The sequence below is a fragment of the Carassius carassius genome, chromosome 26 (assembly GCF_963082965.1).
Source record: "Carassius carassius chromosome 26, fCarCar2.1, whole genome shotgun sequence".
Taxonomy (NCBI): Eukaryota; Metazoa; Chordata; class Actinopteri; order Cypriniformes; family Cyprinidae; genus Carassius; species Carassius carassius.
In genome coordinates this window covers 5,014,041-5,033,273 of record NC_081780.1, presented here as the reverse complement: position 1 = coordinate 5,033,273, position 19,233 = coordinate 5,014,041, and the positions used below count along the sequence as shown (strand labels likewise).

At 36.0% G+C, this 19,233-nt stretch overlaps 1 protein-coding gene across 8 annotated transcripts in view; it reads right to left on the bottom strand.

Moving 5' to 3' along the window:
• Positions 1 to 19,233, bottom strand: part of erc1b (ELKS/RAB6-interacting/CAST family member 1b) — a 203,923-nt gene that overhangs the window by 134,640 nt on the left and 50,050 nt on the right. For 4 of the 8 annotated variants that reach the window (XM_059510812.1, XM_059510805.1, XM_059510806.1 and 1 more), the window contains 5 exons: positions 17,518 to 17,655; positions 13,958 to 14,098; positions 9,782 to 9,922; positions 7,785 to 7,820; positions 3,219 to 3,412 (listed from right to left, as the gene is read on the bottom strand). In XM_059510812.1, coding sequence (XP_059366795.1) covers positions 3,219 to 3,412; positions 7,785 to 7,820; positions 9,782 to 9,922; positions 13,958 to 14,098; positions 17,518 to 17,655 — 650 coding nt within the window. The remainder of the gene's footprint in view (positions 1 to 3,218; positions 3,413 to 7,784; positions 7,821 to 9,781; positions 9,923 to 13,957; positions 14,099 to 17,517; positions 17,656 to 19,233) is intronic. The other 4 variants (XM_059510813.1, XM_059510807.1, XM_059510808.1 and 1 more) reach the window with 1 other exon arrangement.

Sequence of the window (19,233 nt, the reverse complement as noted above, 5' to 3'; positions counted from 1 at the left end):
AGGGTATGAAGAGTTAACAGTGCATGAGCCTGCGCATGTAGACTTGCTGATAAATGCATAGTGAAAGGAAAAATACATAAAAAATTTAAAAATCACAAAGATGAAAGTAGAACCAGACAATTTGACATGCAATCTCACATGCTTCTTCCTTAAAACAAAAAAAGTAAATGAAACCCATATGCATCTTTATAAGGCTATGAAAAGTGATTATATGTATATACAGATGAATTTATCTTTTTATTCACAATTATACATAAAATTTGCAAAGAAGAGCATAAAATGGGCTTAAAAATGTAATTAATTAAAAATGTAAAAAACATTTTTTTACAAACAACTATAAAGGAACATTTGCAATAAGAATATTCAATTTGTCAATTCAATTTAATAGTCAATTTGTCAGAATATTCACAGTGTACAGCGCCAGGTTTATTCACATTTAGACTAGAGATATAATTATATAAATACACAGTGTGTTTATATATATAAAAATTTAATTAAATTAAATGTATGCATTTAGCAGATATATATATATATATATATATATATATATATATATATATATAAAATTCCATTTTATTTGTATACTATATAATAGTAATAATAATAATAATAATAATAATAATAATATCTAATATAGTATAAATTCTAAACAATTATATTGAATAATATAAATATGTTTTTTTTATTTTATAAATTATCACTAAATTATATTATTATTAAATGTTTTTAATCTTTTAATCTGGTTACATACCTGTTTTATTACAAAATATAAGTGGGTGAAGATGTAGATGTTCTGGGAGTGTTTTTTATGGCTTATTTTTCGATATTAAAATAACACTCAAAAAATGCACTAAAGTAATGTGTTAAATTTAGTCCTTAAACATTTCCATAGAATGCACCGCATCTTTTCTGAAACTCAAAGACTCTGCTTCACTATCCTTACAAATAGTACTTCTGTTATGCTTTTTTCATTTGTTTTACCTCTATTTCTTTGCTTCTTGTCTCTTCTAGCTCACCCTCCCATTTTAACTCAGTCTCAAACAGTGAGCCTTACAATCCTCCATAATTACCTGAAAATTTACAGCTACCGAATTTATGAAATAAATACCCCAATGCCCCAATTCTCCCTCTGCCATTTTTCAGTGACTTTGAAGGCATTTTCGAACAAGGCCTGCCTCCGCACTTACTGATCTGCAACAAGAGGAGCTTTGGCTTCTCCATCTCTGAGCGAGAAAGGTAATCCTGAATCTGAACAGAACGTGTCGCTTCTACCTGCCACTCGCATCTTGATTAAAGACACGGGCGCTAACAGAAGACGATCTGTCTGAACAACTCTCCGTCACAACCACATCAAGAGTGCTGGAAAACTAAGACACTGGGAGAACAATGGGAGGTTTTTGAGAACCGAACTCCCCTGTGTATATCGAGAACATCACTCGACTCTGAGCAGTAATTAGCTCAGAGCGCCACGGTTAGCGATTGCGGCTGGTGTTTATTTCAGAAATCGTCTCTCGGTTAACATGAATGATGCATCGAGCCAAGCATATGGAGTTTGTTTTAGTCTAATCCTCTCCCAATGCAGATCTGTTAAGAAAGCGTGAGATATTCAGTGCGCGTCAGATGAATATTTATGAATCAACAGAAATCCACCTAAAAACACTTCTTGCATCCAACGGCGAGAGCAAATAAATGGCCCTGTCAGGATTCCAACTACAACACAGCTTTGAAAGGCATGACGGGGGCTGAAAGGGAGTAGTTTACGACTGTCAATGCACAACATCAACATCTGTGACCTCCACAACTCTTCACCTCCAGGCCAGACTCTTGTCTGTTTACACTCAAGCCCGATTTCAATTATTCATCTCCTTTATTTATTTATGAAAGCCAAGATGAGAGAAGGTCTATCTCTGCCTTCCATTAATTAGTCCAATTAAACTGGCCAAAAAAACAGATGTTTACACCACCGACATAAAGTGCAACATGTCCTGGGAGGAGTAGACATGCAGTTGAAAGTGTGCAATCCATAAAGTTGCAGCTTATTCTCCATGTCTATGAACACAGAACATGCACTGCCTTTCAAATGTTTGGGATCAGTAAGAATTTTTATGAGTCTCTTATGCTCATCAAGGCGGTATTTATTTGATAAAAAATGCAGAAATATTATTGCAATTTCTAATATTGGTTTTCTATTTTAATATACTTTAAACTATAATCATTTTCTGTGACACTTTTCTGTATTTTTGATCAAATAAATGCAGCTTTGATGAGCATAAGAAAAGTTTTTATATTTTTTATTTTACCGATCCCAAACTTTTGAATGGTAGTGTACTTCAGGAACAGAGCAATGTGTTGGAGATTAGGACTAAATCTATGCTTGCAATGAATCTACCAGACAATCCCAGAATCCCATAATGCTGTGGGATGAGCACTGAAGTTCTCAGTTCTGGTCTAACGCCAAAATAAATGGAGGATAAGAGATGACTGAGTGGGTGAGAATGACAGCTAACAAAGAACACAAACAGAAGACACCCTCGTCTTCATCCTTGTCCCAAACAGCTCTTTTAGCTCTTGCTCCAAAACCAAAAAATGTTGAGATGACAGAGGACTAATGTGCACTCAGTTGAAATATACAATGTTAAGGACACCATACGGTCTTAAATACAAAAACTACATACAAAACAAAAACAAAAAACTGAACTTGAACTGAATTGGTGACTTGTCTGTTAGTAGTGATATATAGAAATAGGTAAATGTACACTAGGGTTTTCAATACAAGGGAAAATTTTACTGATGCTGTAGAAAGGCTGATATTGTTGCTTTTATTTTAGCAAGCAATCATGCATCCTGCAGTGGAAACATGGCAGATGGAGAATGGAAAATAAACTGTGGAAGTTGCATAAATGAAAAATGTAAAAAAATATTGGGCTAAATACAAGATAAACTGAAAATGGAACTCAAGATCACATGCGTAGCAACAAACGTGGTGAAATAGACACAGAGTATCCGCTCATTTGGGGGTTTTATCCCCAAAAGTGACCTAAATCTGACAGAATCTTACTTTGCAGAGATCTTTAGTATGATAAAGTTCATGAATGAAATAAATTACGTTTAAATTTAAAAATGGTTTGGATTAGTTAATAGTAGCTACATAAAAACCACAGAAGTCTATCTTGTCTTCATTATGTCTTCATTTAGAGTAAATGTGTCAGTTTGTCTACCTCTCCAGGTCACTGATCTTGCGATCCTTGTCGTTCTTCTCATTCTCCATCTCTCTGAGGATTTCCAAGAGCCGGTCCACCTCGGCCTGTGCCTTCCCAGCATCCTCTTTGTACCGCACCACCTCCTGCTCAAGTGAGTCAATGCGCTCCGATAGTCCTGCATTTGTCTGAGCCTCAACTGCAATTGACTGAGCCTGTAGGGGCCAAAAAAAGAGTCTCAAGGGGCAAGCACAACAAAGTCTGGATTTTTTTCAAATGTACAATAATATAATTAGAAATTAAAACAATAATACATTCATTAATGTAAAAAAATTCATCAATTAAGATAGTAATAATAAATTATTAACGATAATAAAATTAAAAATAATAATAATAATGTATTGTAAAATGTATTTTAATAAAATACATTTTCTTTTATTAAAATATATTTTACAGGACATTTTTATTTTATTTTATTTTATTTTTTAAACTGATGCAGATAGCTGTATCTAGAAAGGATTCATCTTTTATCAGAGTTGAGACATAATTTGTCATGTTTGCCAGTAAGATGATTGACAAAATAAAATCAAATAAAATTACTGATACAGATAGTGATGTCTAGAAAGGATTCATTTTTCATCATTGAGTTGAGACACATTTGTCATGTGATTTTGTGATTGACACCACCAAGGGAACAAAATAAAATGAAATGAAAAGTGAGTTAATTTAAAAAATGTAAATAAAATAAATACTTACAATAAATTAGTGTTGTCTGAGATAAATTGTTGGCAAATATTTAATGTATTATTTAAACCACATTGAATTTGGTGTAAACGGGTCTTACACCCCAGAAAAAGTCTCAAAGCAGATTTATAATGTCCTCTGAAAAGTTTCACAAGCTTTGGGTTTTGAGCGTGTCTGTGCTGTGAATGGCCAAGAAGACATGAGGCTCCCCTGACTTCAGCCCTCCAACAACAAGCTGTCAGCAGTCAGACCACTGTCATGGGTACATGAGTGTGTGTGTGTGTCTGTGGGCTGTTTTGAGATCTCAGACACTCGCCTCACACCTGCAGGCTGTGTGTAAGCTCCCCATGACATCACAACAGGATACGCTCTCATTCCAGGGACACATGGAAACACAATCATGCTGAAGTCATCAAATAATTAGTGACATTACGGCCGTCTAAAGTGCCGGGTCAAGGGCCTTCTCTAATGAAAAGTAAATCAGTTCATTTCCCTGGACAATTGAAGGAGTCAGCCGTAATGTTTATTTCATAAAAGTCCTCTAAAAGAACACAGGTGTCTTCCTGCTGCTGTGAAAACACAAACACGCTGCAGGCTTTACAAGCTGAGGACACAAGAGCTCTGTGTCATTTACACCATGACTACATGTGCGTAATGTGTACATACCACAACTGAACGCAGAGGACATTCAAAGATAGCTTCAATGTGTCCAAAATATGGTTACAAAACTAACCAGGCATGAAAAGTGATTAAAAAACATTTTCCTCACTAGAAACCTGCTACAGTGCTGGTATAAAAAAATACAGCAAAGTGTCTGGCATCCGAGGTCTCTTCAGACTGGCACTGTGTGAAAGAGGACTGTTCTGGTTTATTGGGGATAATATTTGAAGGTGACGTTTAGGCCCCGCTAATTAGCTTTATTAAAGTCTCGGCCTGAGGTTGAGTAGGTTTCCACTCCGACCGCCAAGAGCTTGTCATCTGTGGACGGGCCGGCTGGTGCATGAGAGTGCGTGTAAAAGGTCTGGCAGAGAACATAAAGTTTGTATACGAAAACATACGATTTAACGCACATTTAACGTGCAATTAGCATCAAGAATGTGTCAGAAAGAGGGCGGAGCAACAAAAAAATCTGTCAGTACAAGGCACTTTCCATGAATATGGTCTACAATGTTAAAATGATGTAATTATTTAATTACTTTTTTAACAAACAGTCAGTGAAAGGAGGTGCTTAACCGTCACAAAATGGTAACAAAAATATACAACTAAAAATATAATTTGAGCTGTTTATTTTCTATTCATTTTCTTCAAATAGAGGTTTACAACTTTTTCCAACCTGGTTACTAAAATTTGGAGTATAAATACAGTTTAATAAAAAGAAAAAATGGAAATCCTTTTTGACTTATTTTCTATGGACTAAATATGAAAATTAAATAGACAAAATGTAATAAATAATAAAATAATTAACAAACTATTATATAGAAAGGATTCATTTTTCATAATTTCACTGAGACTTAACAATAAATAAAATTAAAATTAAAATCTGAGAGTGTTTCAAGGAACAAACAATCTTTTTGTTTAAAAAAGAAAAATAATTAATGAATTAAATTACAGTAGCTAGTTTGGGACAAATGCTGGTTTAATAGACTTATATATTATAAAATAAACTATAATTTAAATTATAAAATAATTTTCTTATTTAAAATAATGGGGAATGTTAAAGTTTGATAAATGCAGTTAACATTCAAAAAGTGTGTGACAATAGATTATTTACTTTTAGTACAATAAATGTCAAAATAGCAACTTTGATGGCTGATTTTAATTGGTAGATGCATCCTTGAATATATCTAACAATTAAATGAGGGATATAGATATTGATGTGTTTAAAACAAAGTGTACCGTATTCTTGGAATGTGCCACATTCATCTGATCACATGAAAAGCATGTGTAAAGGACGTCTGACAAACCCCTACACAATACAGACACGGATGTGTACTTTGAACATCAGAAAAAAGAAAAGAAAAAGTGACCGCGAGACAGACAGACTGGGTAGGAAATAACTAGCATTTGTACAGTTATTAGCGGGTGTCTGCTTGTAAGCTCCTTGAAGCTTGCTGGTATTGGAAAGCCAGAGCAGTCAATCCATTCGGCACAATCTTTCAAAGGAACAACTAGTGTCCCAGAGTGCTACCAGGGGCTTGTGGGAAAAGCGGTTTAATCATTTTGTTTAATAATGTGTTTGTGCCTGTCCCTGTTTTGCAGAGCAAAATAAAAGAGCGTCTGTGTGAAAACAGCACACATTTGCAGTGTTTATATGCATTTATGCTGACTTTCTTGACCTATAAATGTTCTTGAGAGAAAACACCTCGGTGTTGAATGATATAAAAGCACAGCAGGGTATATAAAAGAGAGTTTTATTGTGCGTCCATATGAAGTAGTTGAGGAAGTGCATTGGGGGAGTCTTGGCTGGTTTGAGTAATGTAAACCGTTGGATGTCTTGGTGGCATGTCTGTTCTCATTTCATCAACCGCTGACACCTCCATCTTCATACACTCCTGATGGTCATGCAGGGACAATCCAGGCCTCCGCCCCCTTTCTGTCTCATCCAATCACAGCAGACGCCCACCGAGCTGTCAGCGGGTTTTCACTTGCACTGCTTTTATATGCGAACACAGACGCACACACGCAGCCAGAGATTTCATTACTCTTGGAAAGAACGATGGGACCCAGATCTTCTCATCGAGCCATGCGAAGAGCTCTGAATGTGCGTATGGAGGTGACCGGTTCATACGAGAGCTCAGAATCACCATTCAGAACTAAACGTACTTGCACAGATTTCATTGCAGTCTGAAAAACTAATGACCACAATCGCCTACAAACACAGAAGCACACAGACTATGAACACTTAAGCATATGAATAGTCAAAGAAATGATCTAATTCAAGATGTCATCATTTACTCAGTCATGTTGTTCCAAACTTGTATGACTCAAAAGGAGAAATTTTGTGTTTATGCTGCTCTTTTCCACAGACAAAAAGACAGACTGTCAAACTTAAAAATGCAAAAAAACTATAAAAATCATAGTAAATGCCATTACAGTTTAATTTTTGAACTTGAGTAAATATGTTGTTGTTGCTTTTTTTGTTACTTTTTGTTTTTTACATGAAAATGGAGAAATTACATAAAATCGATAGGTATATCACAATACTTTCTTGAATTCCAAATTCACTATTAATATATATTTACTTAAAACAAGAAACTAAAACATTAAACAAAATGTATTTCAAACTACAGTATTCAACATCTGAATATTTTTAATTCAATCAATAAAAATTGATTTATAGACTATAATAACTCAAATATTAATAAAAATCAAACACTAATAATAATCATCATCATGCCCATGTTCCATCATACTAGTCTGGAATGACAAGAGAGTGAACAAATGATGACAAATGTTAATTTTTGAGGGTAAGTGTGCCTTTAAGACAACTATACTAACACTAATAACTATGGTTGGGCACCATACCGACACAACTCAATGCAACACATATCAGCTTACAAACACGCTACTAAATCCAAGCTCCGCTGAAGACCAACGTCAAACCACACAAGATCATCACTCTCAAGCTTTAGATAAGGAAAGATCTTATGCAAGCAAATCTCAGAACACTCCGCCAGCTCCCCAACACATCCTCTCTATCTCACATACACAAAACTAAACTTGAGATAAGCCTCCAACTCATGCAAGCAAAGCTCCACTCACACATTTATTAGTTAAACACATACACACAAACACATATGCTGGCACTGCTAAGGGAAGCTTTTCCCACCGAGATGCACTTACAAGATTGAAGGGATGGCCTGACATGAGCTCAGAGCGCTTTCAGAAAGAAAGAAAAAGAAAAACACAGAGGGGTTGGAGAAGAAAACAGAATTGGGTGATACACAGAGAGTAAAGACTAAATACTTTTAAGCAAAAAGTGAGACACATTTGATCTGGTTAAAAATCAAGAGTCGACGAGGCAGGATGAGGAAAGAAGACAAGACAAAAGACAGAATTAGAAGAGTGTAAAAACAGACGGTGAAGGGGAGAGAAGAGAAGTCACAGACATGGTTGGAGTATCAGGAGGTGTCAGAACATCACTTTTAGTGGTTTGAAGTAGCATGATTTACAAAAAGAAGAGACTTGAGATGATGTTTATGGCTGAGCATGGCACTGTTCATTTACAGTACGTGCATACAGCTCAATGTTATTCAGTATCTCACAGGACTATATATATATATCTCTTGGCCAGCCCTTATATAACACTTTATCACGTTAATGCATTAATTGATTAACGCTAGGGGTGCACCGATCGTTAATGCGCATCTTGTCAGTAAAGCAGGTTCTCTAATCAGTGGTAAATTCCATCAGGTGAGTGATTTCACATAGAGCAGCTATTATTACACAGAGCCATTGTTAACTGAGAAGCTGCGCAAATCCACGTTCATTTTCAGCGTTTATTTGCGCATATTCTCAGTTAACAACAGCTCCGTGTAGTAACAACTGCTCTATGTGAAATCACGCACCTGATGGAATTTACCGCTGATTAGAGAACCGGCTTTATTGACAAGAATCGAGATGCGCATTAACGATCGGCCGATCGTGATTGGCGCACACCTAATTAAGGCCGACAACTATTTCATCTCGTTAACGCAGTTTTTTTATTATTACGAAAGTCCATTGCTCACTGACTCTGAATACACATACAGACAAATCATGGGTCACAGGAGGAGATGCTTCCAATCAAATTATTTATGCTAAGCATCAACATTCACAAGCCACTGTCCACTGTTATTTTTAACAGAAAAAATGCAACAAGCTCGTAATTACGACTTCATAAATGAGACATAGGAAGTTTCCGAGAGCACGTGAAGACAGCAGAAAAGCGTTATCGATCAACACAGTGGAGTGAATCAGTTTGTTAACTTTGTGGTTTATTATTTTGAGTCATATGGGACGTGCTAACACTGGCACGGTTAAGATTGCCTAGTTCAAGCACACCCTAATTATTCTCCTGGATTGCGCACACACGAGTCTCTACCCTCCCATTGGGTCTCAATGTTATAATCGAGGCTCTGGACTCGGTGCATAACTTGGTTTTCTTAAACTATAAAATATTTCTATAAAAACTTTAATGTCCTGGCAGTGATAAATAGCGTGGTTTATATTTAATTTAATTACATTATTGTAATAAGTTGAGATTTAGGCTACAATAAATATTATATATAAATAACTGCTACTATGTAAAAGGAACACTGCTGTAAAAAGCACCTTTTTTTTTTTTTAAGTGTTTGCAAACCAAATGTTATTACATTTTTGTTCATATAGCAGTAGGCCTACTTAAATGAAAGAAAGTGCACAATACACTACTTTTGAATGCATTATTAATTTTGTGCATAGTTCGATTAATTGCAATTAATCGCAGACCATAATGCGATTAATTGCAATTGAAACATTTTAACGTTGCCCAGCACTGTAGTATATATATTTGTCAACCGGTTAAAAAAAAAATAAAACAATTTTTCATATTGTAATAATAAATCACAGAAATATATCTAATATCCAATATCTACTAATATCTTCCCTCTATGGCACTCGACAGATAAAAACTGTCGCAGGTAAAGTGCACTTGAGCGAACATTCAGCTCGCTATCATTGTATTAAGTGTTGTCAATGTAGCGCTAACGGTGTGCCAGTCACACTAATGGCTTGTTAGGCTTTCTCGTCTGCTTAGCTGCCAAAGAGACTGTGTGTTTGCTAGCTGTGATGCTTCAATTCCCTCCAATTGTCTGGCTCACCTTCTTGAGTTGACTCTCAAGTTTGGTGCATTCCTCTCTCTTCTGCTCAAGAGCGATTTCAAGACTCTTCAGCTTGGAGTCCTTCTTCAGTCCAGAGGAGGCCAGGGATGAGGCGTGCTCCTTTAGGTCCAATAGAGAGGCCTGAGGGCAAGGGAAAGGAAGGTTAAATCAGAGAGCACTTATTAAACAATCTACCTCTGAATGTAGACGATCAGGTTCAGGCGGGGGGGAGAAAAAGCTAATGAGAAGCAGGAGGAGACTTTGTTAACGTCATGCCACAGTCCCTGATTGCACTGAAACAACCTGAGCACAAACACATGTAAATATGCGGATTGGAACCACAGCCAGCCAATTTCGAGCCAATTTCAACATCAGGAAGCACAAAGAGCCAAGACAAATTGCCATGTGACAGTTTTTTTTTTTTTTTTTTTTTAACGCACATTTGTATACAAACATGCAATCAAAAGGATTTAATTCAGTCAGATCAGATTGGATCAAATCAACAGGACCTGGTTTTGGAAACAAAAACATTTAAAGAGACAGTTCACTCAAATCTAAAAACTAATTTCCTTACCCTCAAGTCTTTCCAAACCTTTATGTTTGTATTTCTTTGGTGTAACTGTGTATTGAAATGAGATTGGAGCTTTCTAGTTTATAACAAATTTTAACTCACCGAAAAAGTGACTCATGTGCCTCAAAAACATTCTAAATGTCATACATTGATTACAGACAACAAATAAACTTACATTTTCCTTGTTATTCACTGAAAATCTTGACATCCATCATGAGTTCATAAAGAGTTCATAACAGCCAGTAATGTTGTCTGATTCATGAATGAACCCTTTGTAAGAGTCAAATATTTTCAATGAATCATTTGATCGAGTTCTAAACGATTTGTTCAGAAATCTAATGATCCAGTTTAAGTTCAGCTCACTGACTCATTAACAGAAAGCTAAAACAGTAACTTGAATTTTGGTCTATTTCTCACCCAAAGCAGAAGGCTTTGAATATAGCGCTATAAGTTATATGGATCGCTTTACGATACTATTACAGTGCCTTTGAATCCTTTTGACGGAGGAAAGCTCCAGTCCTTGGTGAACTGTTCCTTTAACAGCACACAGGCTTTTATGAAGAGTAATGTGATAAAATATGAAGCAGGAGAATGATTTAAAGTTACAGTAGCTGTTACATCTCAATAGTAATATCACAAATAACATGTGCTATAATGTACAGGCCTCTGCACATATGCAGTACATCAGCTCTCTGTTTTTTTAAGCAGAGTCTCAGACACGCTGTTAAAACTGCAGCCCTCCATCCATGAGGCCTTTCCTGCCGTTTCCGCTTTCAGCCGGAGAGCCCCACAATTTCACACTCGACTGGAGTCCACGGACCAAAATACACACTTAATGTTCATACTGCCGCCCCGCGTTCTTTCGCGTTGGTAAAGAAAACAGGAGAGGGGAATGATGGGATGTGCTGGACTCCACAGTTTATGATTAGAGCGTGGGAGGGGAGACCAAAAGAGCTTGGAGTGAAGAGGTCACTGTTCACCAACAACACAATGCAGGAAAAACAAGGAGAGGGATATAACAGGACTCTGAGCGATGGGAGGCTGCCGCATGCCGCTCAGGACAGCAGCCGTGATCCAACACAAATATCTAAGACACTGATGCTCTGCGCTTCACGTGCCGAGAATGGACATGGGTGGATCTCACAGAAACTGTTAAGATGTCTGGGGCACATTTATCCCCAAATTAAACAGATGAATTAAAAAATGTATTTTACTACAATAAAATTTAGCCTACTTCCATGACCAGTGTGTATAAAGAATTGCATTTATTTGAAATAGATGTTGGTAGCAATATAAAAGTGACTTTTGAGCAATGTGATGTGTCTTTTCTGAATAAAAGTACACCAAAAGATTTATCACAAACATAAACTTACTGACCTCAAACTTTTGAATGGTTGTTGTATTACAGTAACTGTAAGTAATACAGTTTAAAAAAATAATACAAATACTAATGAGAATCAAGGAGAGTATTGAAGATTTAAGAGGAAAACTGTCACTGCTGCACGTTGTTTGGCATAGCATATTTTTTTAATCCTCTAAATAGGTTTTATTTTATTTATGCAGAATATATAATTTTATTTTTCTCTACAGTTTTGGTGTGAAACGTGATTTCATGAGATTCACCCAAAATATGGAATTTCTTTTGGCAAACGGAAATGGAAAGGGAAAAAGAAAGATACAGATGAGAGGAACTAACTATTGTAAGGGGCGAGACAGGAAGAGGTTTAGTGGTGAGGATGTGCATCGCCCATGTTCTAGAGACAGACAGCGGAGAGGAATGTGGAGATCACAGCAAACAAGAATAACCTGAATAATAAAACAGCCACAGACACAGTGCTGTGGGAAAGCAAACGCAATCATTACAGGGATAGTTCAACCAAAAATGAACATTCGGTCATCATTTACTCACCCTCATGTCGTTCCAGAGCCATATTACTGTTGTTCTTCCACGGAACACAGAAGGAGGATTTCTGAATATTATACTGGTCACTTCTCCAAGCAATTACAATAAATGGGGACCGAAGCTTTCAAGCTTCAAAAAAAGACCAAAACCATACAAAAAGGACCAAAACCATAAAACGCACCATGAAAGAACCATAAAAGTTATGATGTAGTTCACATGACCTGTGCACTATATTCCAAATCTTCAGAAGCCACATAAGGTCAAAACTGAAATCGTTATTCCAACTCCAGTGAGCTGTTATTCATTACAACTGGATCATTTAGAGTTGAATGTTGAAATCATTTTCATTGAAAATCAATTTGATGATCCAGTTCTCAAAACTGGTTTGATACCAAGACTGAAAATAAAATAAAATAAAATAAAATACAGGCTTGGTAAGTAAACGATGACCAAACTTTCATTTATAGGGTCAACTATTCCGTTTATACTGACGTAAAGGCTATTGGAGAGAAGCTAGACAAAATACAAGAAAGTGTGAAAGGATAGACGGCAAAAGGAAAAAAAAGAAGAAAAGACAAAAAAAAAGTGAACAACAGAGCAGAATTGATGACAGAAAGAGAAATGAGCAGTTGCTCTCTGGGAGGAGCCATTCCCTCACATTTAGATTCCACCATTTATCTTCTTGTCCTACACACACACACACACACACGCAGAGGACTGACATTGTTGCGGGTCCAGCATGTCTGTTCTCATCACTACAGCTCCTCTGGGGTTGTGTGGACGGCTGCGAAATCAGTCTGTCTCTATCAAGCCTGAGCACCTCGTCCAATAGTGCAATAAGGAAGACACTTCTAATGCTGCCTGGGATCCGCTTCAACCTCTTTAATCCACACCTGACACAGTATAGAGGATAACTGCGTTATAAATGCAAAACCGCCATCTGAACTAACATTATGAATGCAAAATTGCACAAGATGTCGGCTGGACGCCCAACTCTGAGCTATTTGTTGGTCAGTTGAACGGCTGTTGCGCAGTACAAAAACCTGTAACTTGATTTGCTTTCACAAATGCAAGATATAATCATACAATCATACAGAAACAATCCAGGCTAATCTTTTGCAAATATGTGCAAAGATTTCACAGAAACATCAAGCTGATTCATAAAATAATAGTTTACAGTTTAATTACAGTTCTCCCGATAGCAGAGATATAGTTTAGGAGTGTTAGGATTAGTTGTGGATTTTAGCTGAGCGTACAGGCCACAATTCATGACTACAATAATTACACCGCAAACCCAAACTTCTGTTCACAAATATGCAAACAGATTACACAAATCTGAGCGTATGCTTGCAAGATGATATAGCAGTTTAAAGAAACCGTTCACTCAAAATTTGCTCAAAAATGTACTCACCCTCAGAATGGATGGCCTGAGTGTGAGTAATTTTCAGCAAATTCTCATTTTGGCACAACTATTCCTGTAATGGTCATCAACACTTTAAAGGATGCTGTACACAAGATTTTGGACTGTAGATATGATTTGATTCACTCCTACAACATGAATCTGTCATTTTTCACCAATGTCACTACATGGTAAAAATCATTACAAAAACACTGTAGATTGTAAGAACCATCAACTTCGTACAATATTGGCTTTAATAAAGCATTAGTTTGTTCATTACTTCATGCAAAATCAAGTTCTCACCTCGCGATCGGACAGCTCTCCCTGCAGTAAGCTGACCTTCTCTTTCAGCTCTTTCAGTTCTTTCTTGCTGCTCTCCAGTTCTTCGCTCTTCTCTCTCTCGTCTCTATCCCTCTGTTCCTTCAGACGCTCGATAATACGCTCCTACAAACATCACAAACGTGAAAGGACGTGTTAAAAGTGTGATTTTGAAGCTGAAATGACTCACCCATATACAGGTATGTTGTTACACACCATCTGACTTTCTTCTGTGGAACACAAAATTAGACATTTTGAGGAATCTTGAGCAGGTAAGCAAGTACGACAGTTGATGCAGGACCATAAATGCATAATTACATACATTTCATTTCACCCTGTTCCTCACACAGAGCTATCATATGGTTTAGGTGGAATGTAATGAAGCGTACATGTCATTTAAGCTACTTTTATGGTGCTTTTTGGTGTCATTTAAAGGTTACGGTAACTATGAACCACGGATATGGGAAACAGCTGTGTGAAGAGCTTCAAAAACTTTCAAAAACACCACCATACAGGTTTGGAATGACATGAAGGTGAGAAAATAATAATATGAATGAGTTAATAATAATAATATTATTGGTATAAAAATAAGTAAAATTAATAATAATAATAATAATAATAATAAAGAAACTAAATCTAGAGTAGTCATTATTATTATTATTGTCACTGTTGCTCAAAAAAATAATAATTAATATTATATATAAGGTATATACTTTAAAGAAAAATTAATCTAGCACAATAAGATATTATTATTATTATTAAATATTATCTAATCTATTTAATAGTAAGTAAATTAATTTATTAATAAATAAACAATGGGTGAAGGGCACCTTTAAGCTTACATTGTTGGATATTTGTTTCATGGAAGGTTGAACGCTACAATAGTACAGTGTCTTTTTTTTAGATTAAAAAAAAAAAGTAGCACGCACAAAAAGGAAATTAAGTTTGTGGTTATTTGGGTTCCAATTTATGTAAGGGTTGTAATATTTACCCAAAAACAAGAGCAGGCCAACACCTGTCAAAGTTTAGAAAGCGCAGGCACACCAATTCCTTAATTCCCATCTTAAGTGTAACTCTGCACGGCTAGTGGAACATATCTGAATGAACACATTTATCCGTACGATCCATTAATCCCGCACATGTGTCAACTTTGGCCAGGTGTTGGAAGATTTGCCCGTGTCTGCTTTCAGAAAATAGAAGTAACTTCAGTAGAAATTAGTCAGATCTGATGTTAAAGGCTACTATGCCTTACTGTATGCACACTTTAATAAGGTTTTATAATTCCGAGAGGAAAACGAAACACACAGAGCAATAACGTGAGACAATAAGAGGCCTGAGGAAAGAGCGTTTGGCGCAGCCTCGCATTCGCAGTCGATGGCCTGTGAAAGGGGACGGCTGGAATCATGGAGGCAGCCTCCAGCACTTTCACACCCACGCCGGCCAAAACTCACACACTGAGCGGCCGAACCGGACAATAATAACACTGCTCTTTTTCAGGCCCGCACTGCATTTCTCACCACAAGGGCTGTATTTCACTCTCCCAAGCCGACGTTCCCTGGCCGATCCTCGCTGAGCTGTGACATTAAGCATGACCGCTCATCACCATGCCAGCTAACTCTCACCGGGTTCACGACATGCATCGAACGGTATCCGAGGCGTGTGAAATGGAAAACTGCATGCGTTTAAGTTGGGAAGGACAGATACGCTCTGCAAATGTCTGTGTGATGGGAACGTGCTGCAAAAGTGCATACGTGTCCGCCAGTGTTTGAGTATGTGTGTCCACTAAAAGATCCAGAGCGCTCTTTTTCAATATGCAGATGGCTGACAAAGTTAATTTCCGCCCCGCGGCTGGGAGGAACGGGAGGCCCAAACCTCGGCGCGTGAGGGTATGTGAGCGAGATGATGTGGGGAAAGCAGAACAGCAGATCGCCGCCAAACTGCGGGTGCATAAGACAATGCTAATAACCGCCGGGGTTAATTCATTCATATTCATGAGCTGGAGATCAGGGGGCAGGTGGGGAGGGTTTTGTTGATTTGGAGAACTGCGTAATTCTGGAAGCTCGTGACCTGAAATGTTCGGTGAACTAGCTTAAGGTGTTGGCGAAGACAATCGCACATGTGATGTGGGCTGATGAGAAGTGACGGGGATTGACCCGTGGATCCGTGCGATTGCTGGGAGGTCAATCGTAGTGTGAGAATGACTGAGTCCTTACATAAGGGTGTGTGACAGAGCAATCTTCACCGACGACACACACACACACACAGCTTCTGCACCTGTGAAATCATGTCTCTGAAGGAGAAAACACACGCTACCACACAGTTTAGTTATTAATAATATCACAATTGATGATAATAATTTCTAATAATAATAATAATAATAAGACAACTCAATGTAATATTAATAAATTAAACAAATAATAATAAATAATTTGCATAATTACTATTAATACTACAACTTATAATACTAACCACAAACATCGAAAAACAACTAAATTTAATATTCATATAATATTTACTAAAAGTATTAAATTTCATTAATATTATGAAAATGCTACTATTTGTACTACTGATAAACACCTTATTCATATGATATTTCCTATTAGTGTTAGGTAATACATTAAAATGTATAAAATAATAATAACAATAATAATATTAATAATAACAAAGTAATAACAACAAGTGTATTATTAATCAAATATTAAATATAAATAATAACTAATTTACATAATGATTTGGTACTGGTACTACTACTACTACTACTACTACTACTACTACTACTACAACAACCACTATTAATAATGATCATAATCATAATGACAAACAAATAATTAAATGCAATATTATCATAATATTTACTAATTTAATTTTATAATGAGTATTAAATCACACATATTAATTGTAGTAAGAAAATGCCATGACTATTACTACTACTAGTAGTAGTGACAATAATAATAATAACAATAATAATATTGAGGATGATGATGATGATCTTGGATATATTTATGTAATGTTTACTAATAGCATTAGGCCATACATGCTTATTACATATGGTTATTAATTGGTGTTAATAATAATAATATAAAACCTGGATAAATTTATATAATGTTTACTAATAACATTAGGTCGCATATTCATTTTAAATGTGGTTATTAATTGGTGTGGCTAATAATAATAACAGTTGTTGTTGTTATTATTTACTGCTAAAGATTCAAATGTCAGCACGTTTGTTTAGCCCTTCAACTAGCTGCAATGCTACAAACAGAGTATGAATGACAAAAATACAGTACCAGTACAAATACTAAAATTAATGATTACAAAAAAAAAACTGTGAATAACAATAGCAATAATATCTGTGTAATGTCAATTCAATTTGCTAGTGTATAACTGACAGACAGCCGCTTTAAAGTCAAGAGTCATACCAATGAAACTGTTGCTACTGTGACAACCCTAAAACAGACAAGTAGTGAACTTAACAGGGAACAACAGGACATTGATGAATTTCGGTGGCTGAACATGAATGTGTGTATGTGTTCGTGGGTGTCCACCTTCTCAGCCAGGGCCTCCTCCAGCGTGGTGAGGGCCGTGTCCGTGTTTGAAGTGTCGGCCTGCAGAGATTTGACGCGCTCCTTCAGGCTGGTCATCTGCTTCTCCTTATCCTTCAGCTGCTCCTGCAGGTTCTCAATCTGCACCGAGAGGGAGAGACAGTTTTACGGCATCGAACTGATCCAGATGAAGACATATCTATTAAAGCACAATAAACAACATTTACTCACACTTAAGCTCAGAGTAGGCTAAGTGAAGCCATTTTTCATGTTATTTTCAGCATATCCACTTACAGCACTCCATATGGAACAACATTAGGAACGGGGGGAGGGACGGATCGGTTAAAAACAATCTATTTTTTTCGCTGTTGAGCTGAAAATAAATAATGACCTCATTAGAAGCATATTCAGAACTAATTCTCTTCATAAACTTTCCTTATCTGCATGCGCGGCTGGCATGTGCGTGACGCCGGAGCTGATGAATGGCACAGGAGAGATGGGCATTTCCACGTTTCGCTCCATTCATCATGTCCCGACAGCTCAATGAAAAGACTGACTGTTCCTGTCCACCGTTTCACATTCAATTAAACGCCGACGGATTTGATAAATAGTTGCCGTTTTTGTTTCTTTTAGCTGCTTTGAAACAACCTGCCGTTGATAGAGCCGCTCTCTGTGCAAACACATTTTATCAGCAGGCCTACCTCGACTGTTTAGAGTAAAAGTTCTTGGGCTGCTCAAGATGAAGAGAAAATATAGGGTCTTTGATATGAACGGAATTGTTTTAAGACCAATTTTCTGAAATGTTGGCAGCAGAAGTTTTGTTTGCAATAGCTAGAGCCTCACAGCCAATGAGAATGAGATTTATGTCACAAAAATAAACATTATGACCAAGACATCGGCACATTGATGTACATTAAAAACATTTTTTAAAAAGATAAAAATTATACCATACTATTATATATATATATATATATATATATATATATATATATATATATATATATATATATTCATGTTTCAAGTACATACAGTACATTGTTATATTATATTATAATTGTTATTAATTCATATTCAAGACATTAAAAAACAATGAAAAATATTCTTATTTTTAATAGTTATAAATTAAAATTAAATTAAATTAATGCATATAGCAGACGCTTTTATTCAAAGCGACTTACAGTGCATTCAGGCTATCAATTTTTTACCTATCACGTGTTCCTGGGGAATTGAACCCCCAACCTTGTGCTTGATAAGGCAATGCTCTACCAATTGAGCTACAGGAACACTAATAAACCAATATAGAAAACTAGTTTATATTGGTTATAAACCAATCAAAATTAGCAGACTACAAATATTCCCTTTCTTCCATTAAAAAAGTATAAATACATATTTTTATAATTCTATTATTCATGTTTCAAGACATGTTTTCAAGAAAATAATGAAAGTAAAGTCTAAAGTTATTTTAAACCATAATAAATCACATAAAGCATATATTATATTTAATTTTATTTAATTCTTACTATTAATTACTCATGTTTCAGACATTTCAAAATCACACAAAAAAAATCAGTTATCAAAAATACTAAAAAGTAAAATTAGTAGACGAAAAATCTTCTATTAAAAAACATATTATTCTACATTTATATAAAATACTTACTACATTACTATAACTATTTACCTTTTATTCATGTTTCGAGACATTTGAAAATAACTGAAAAT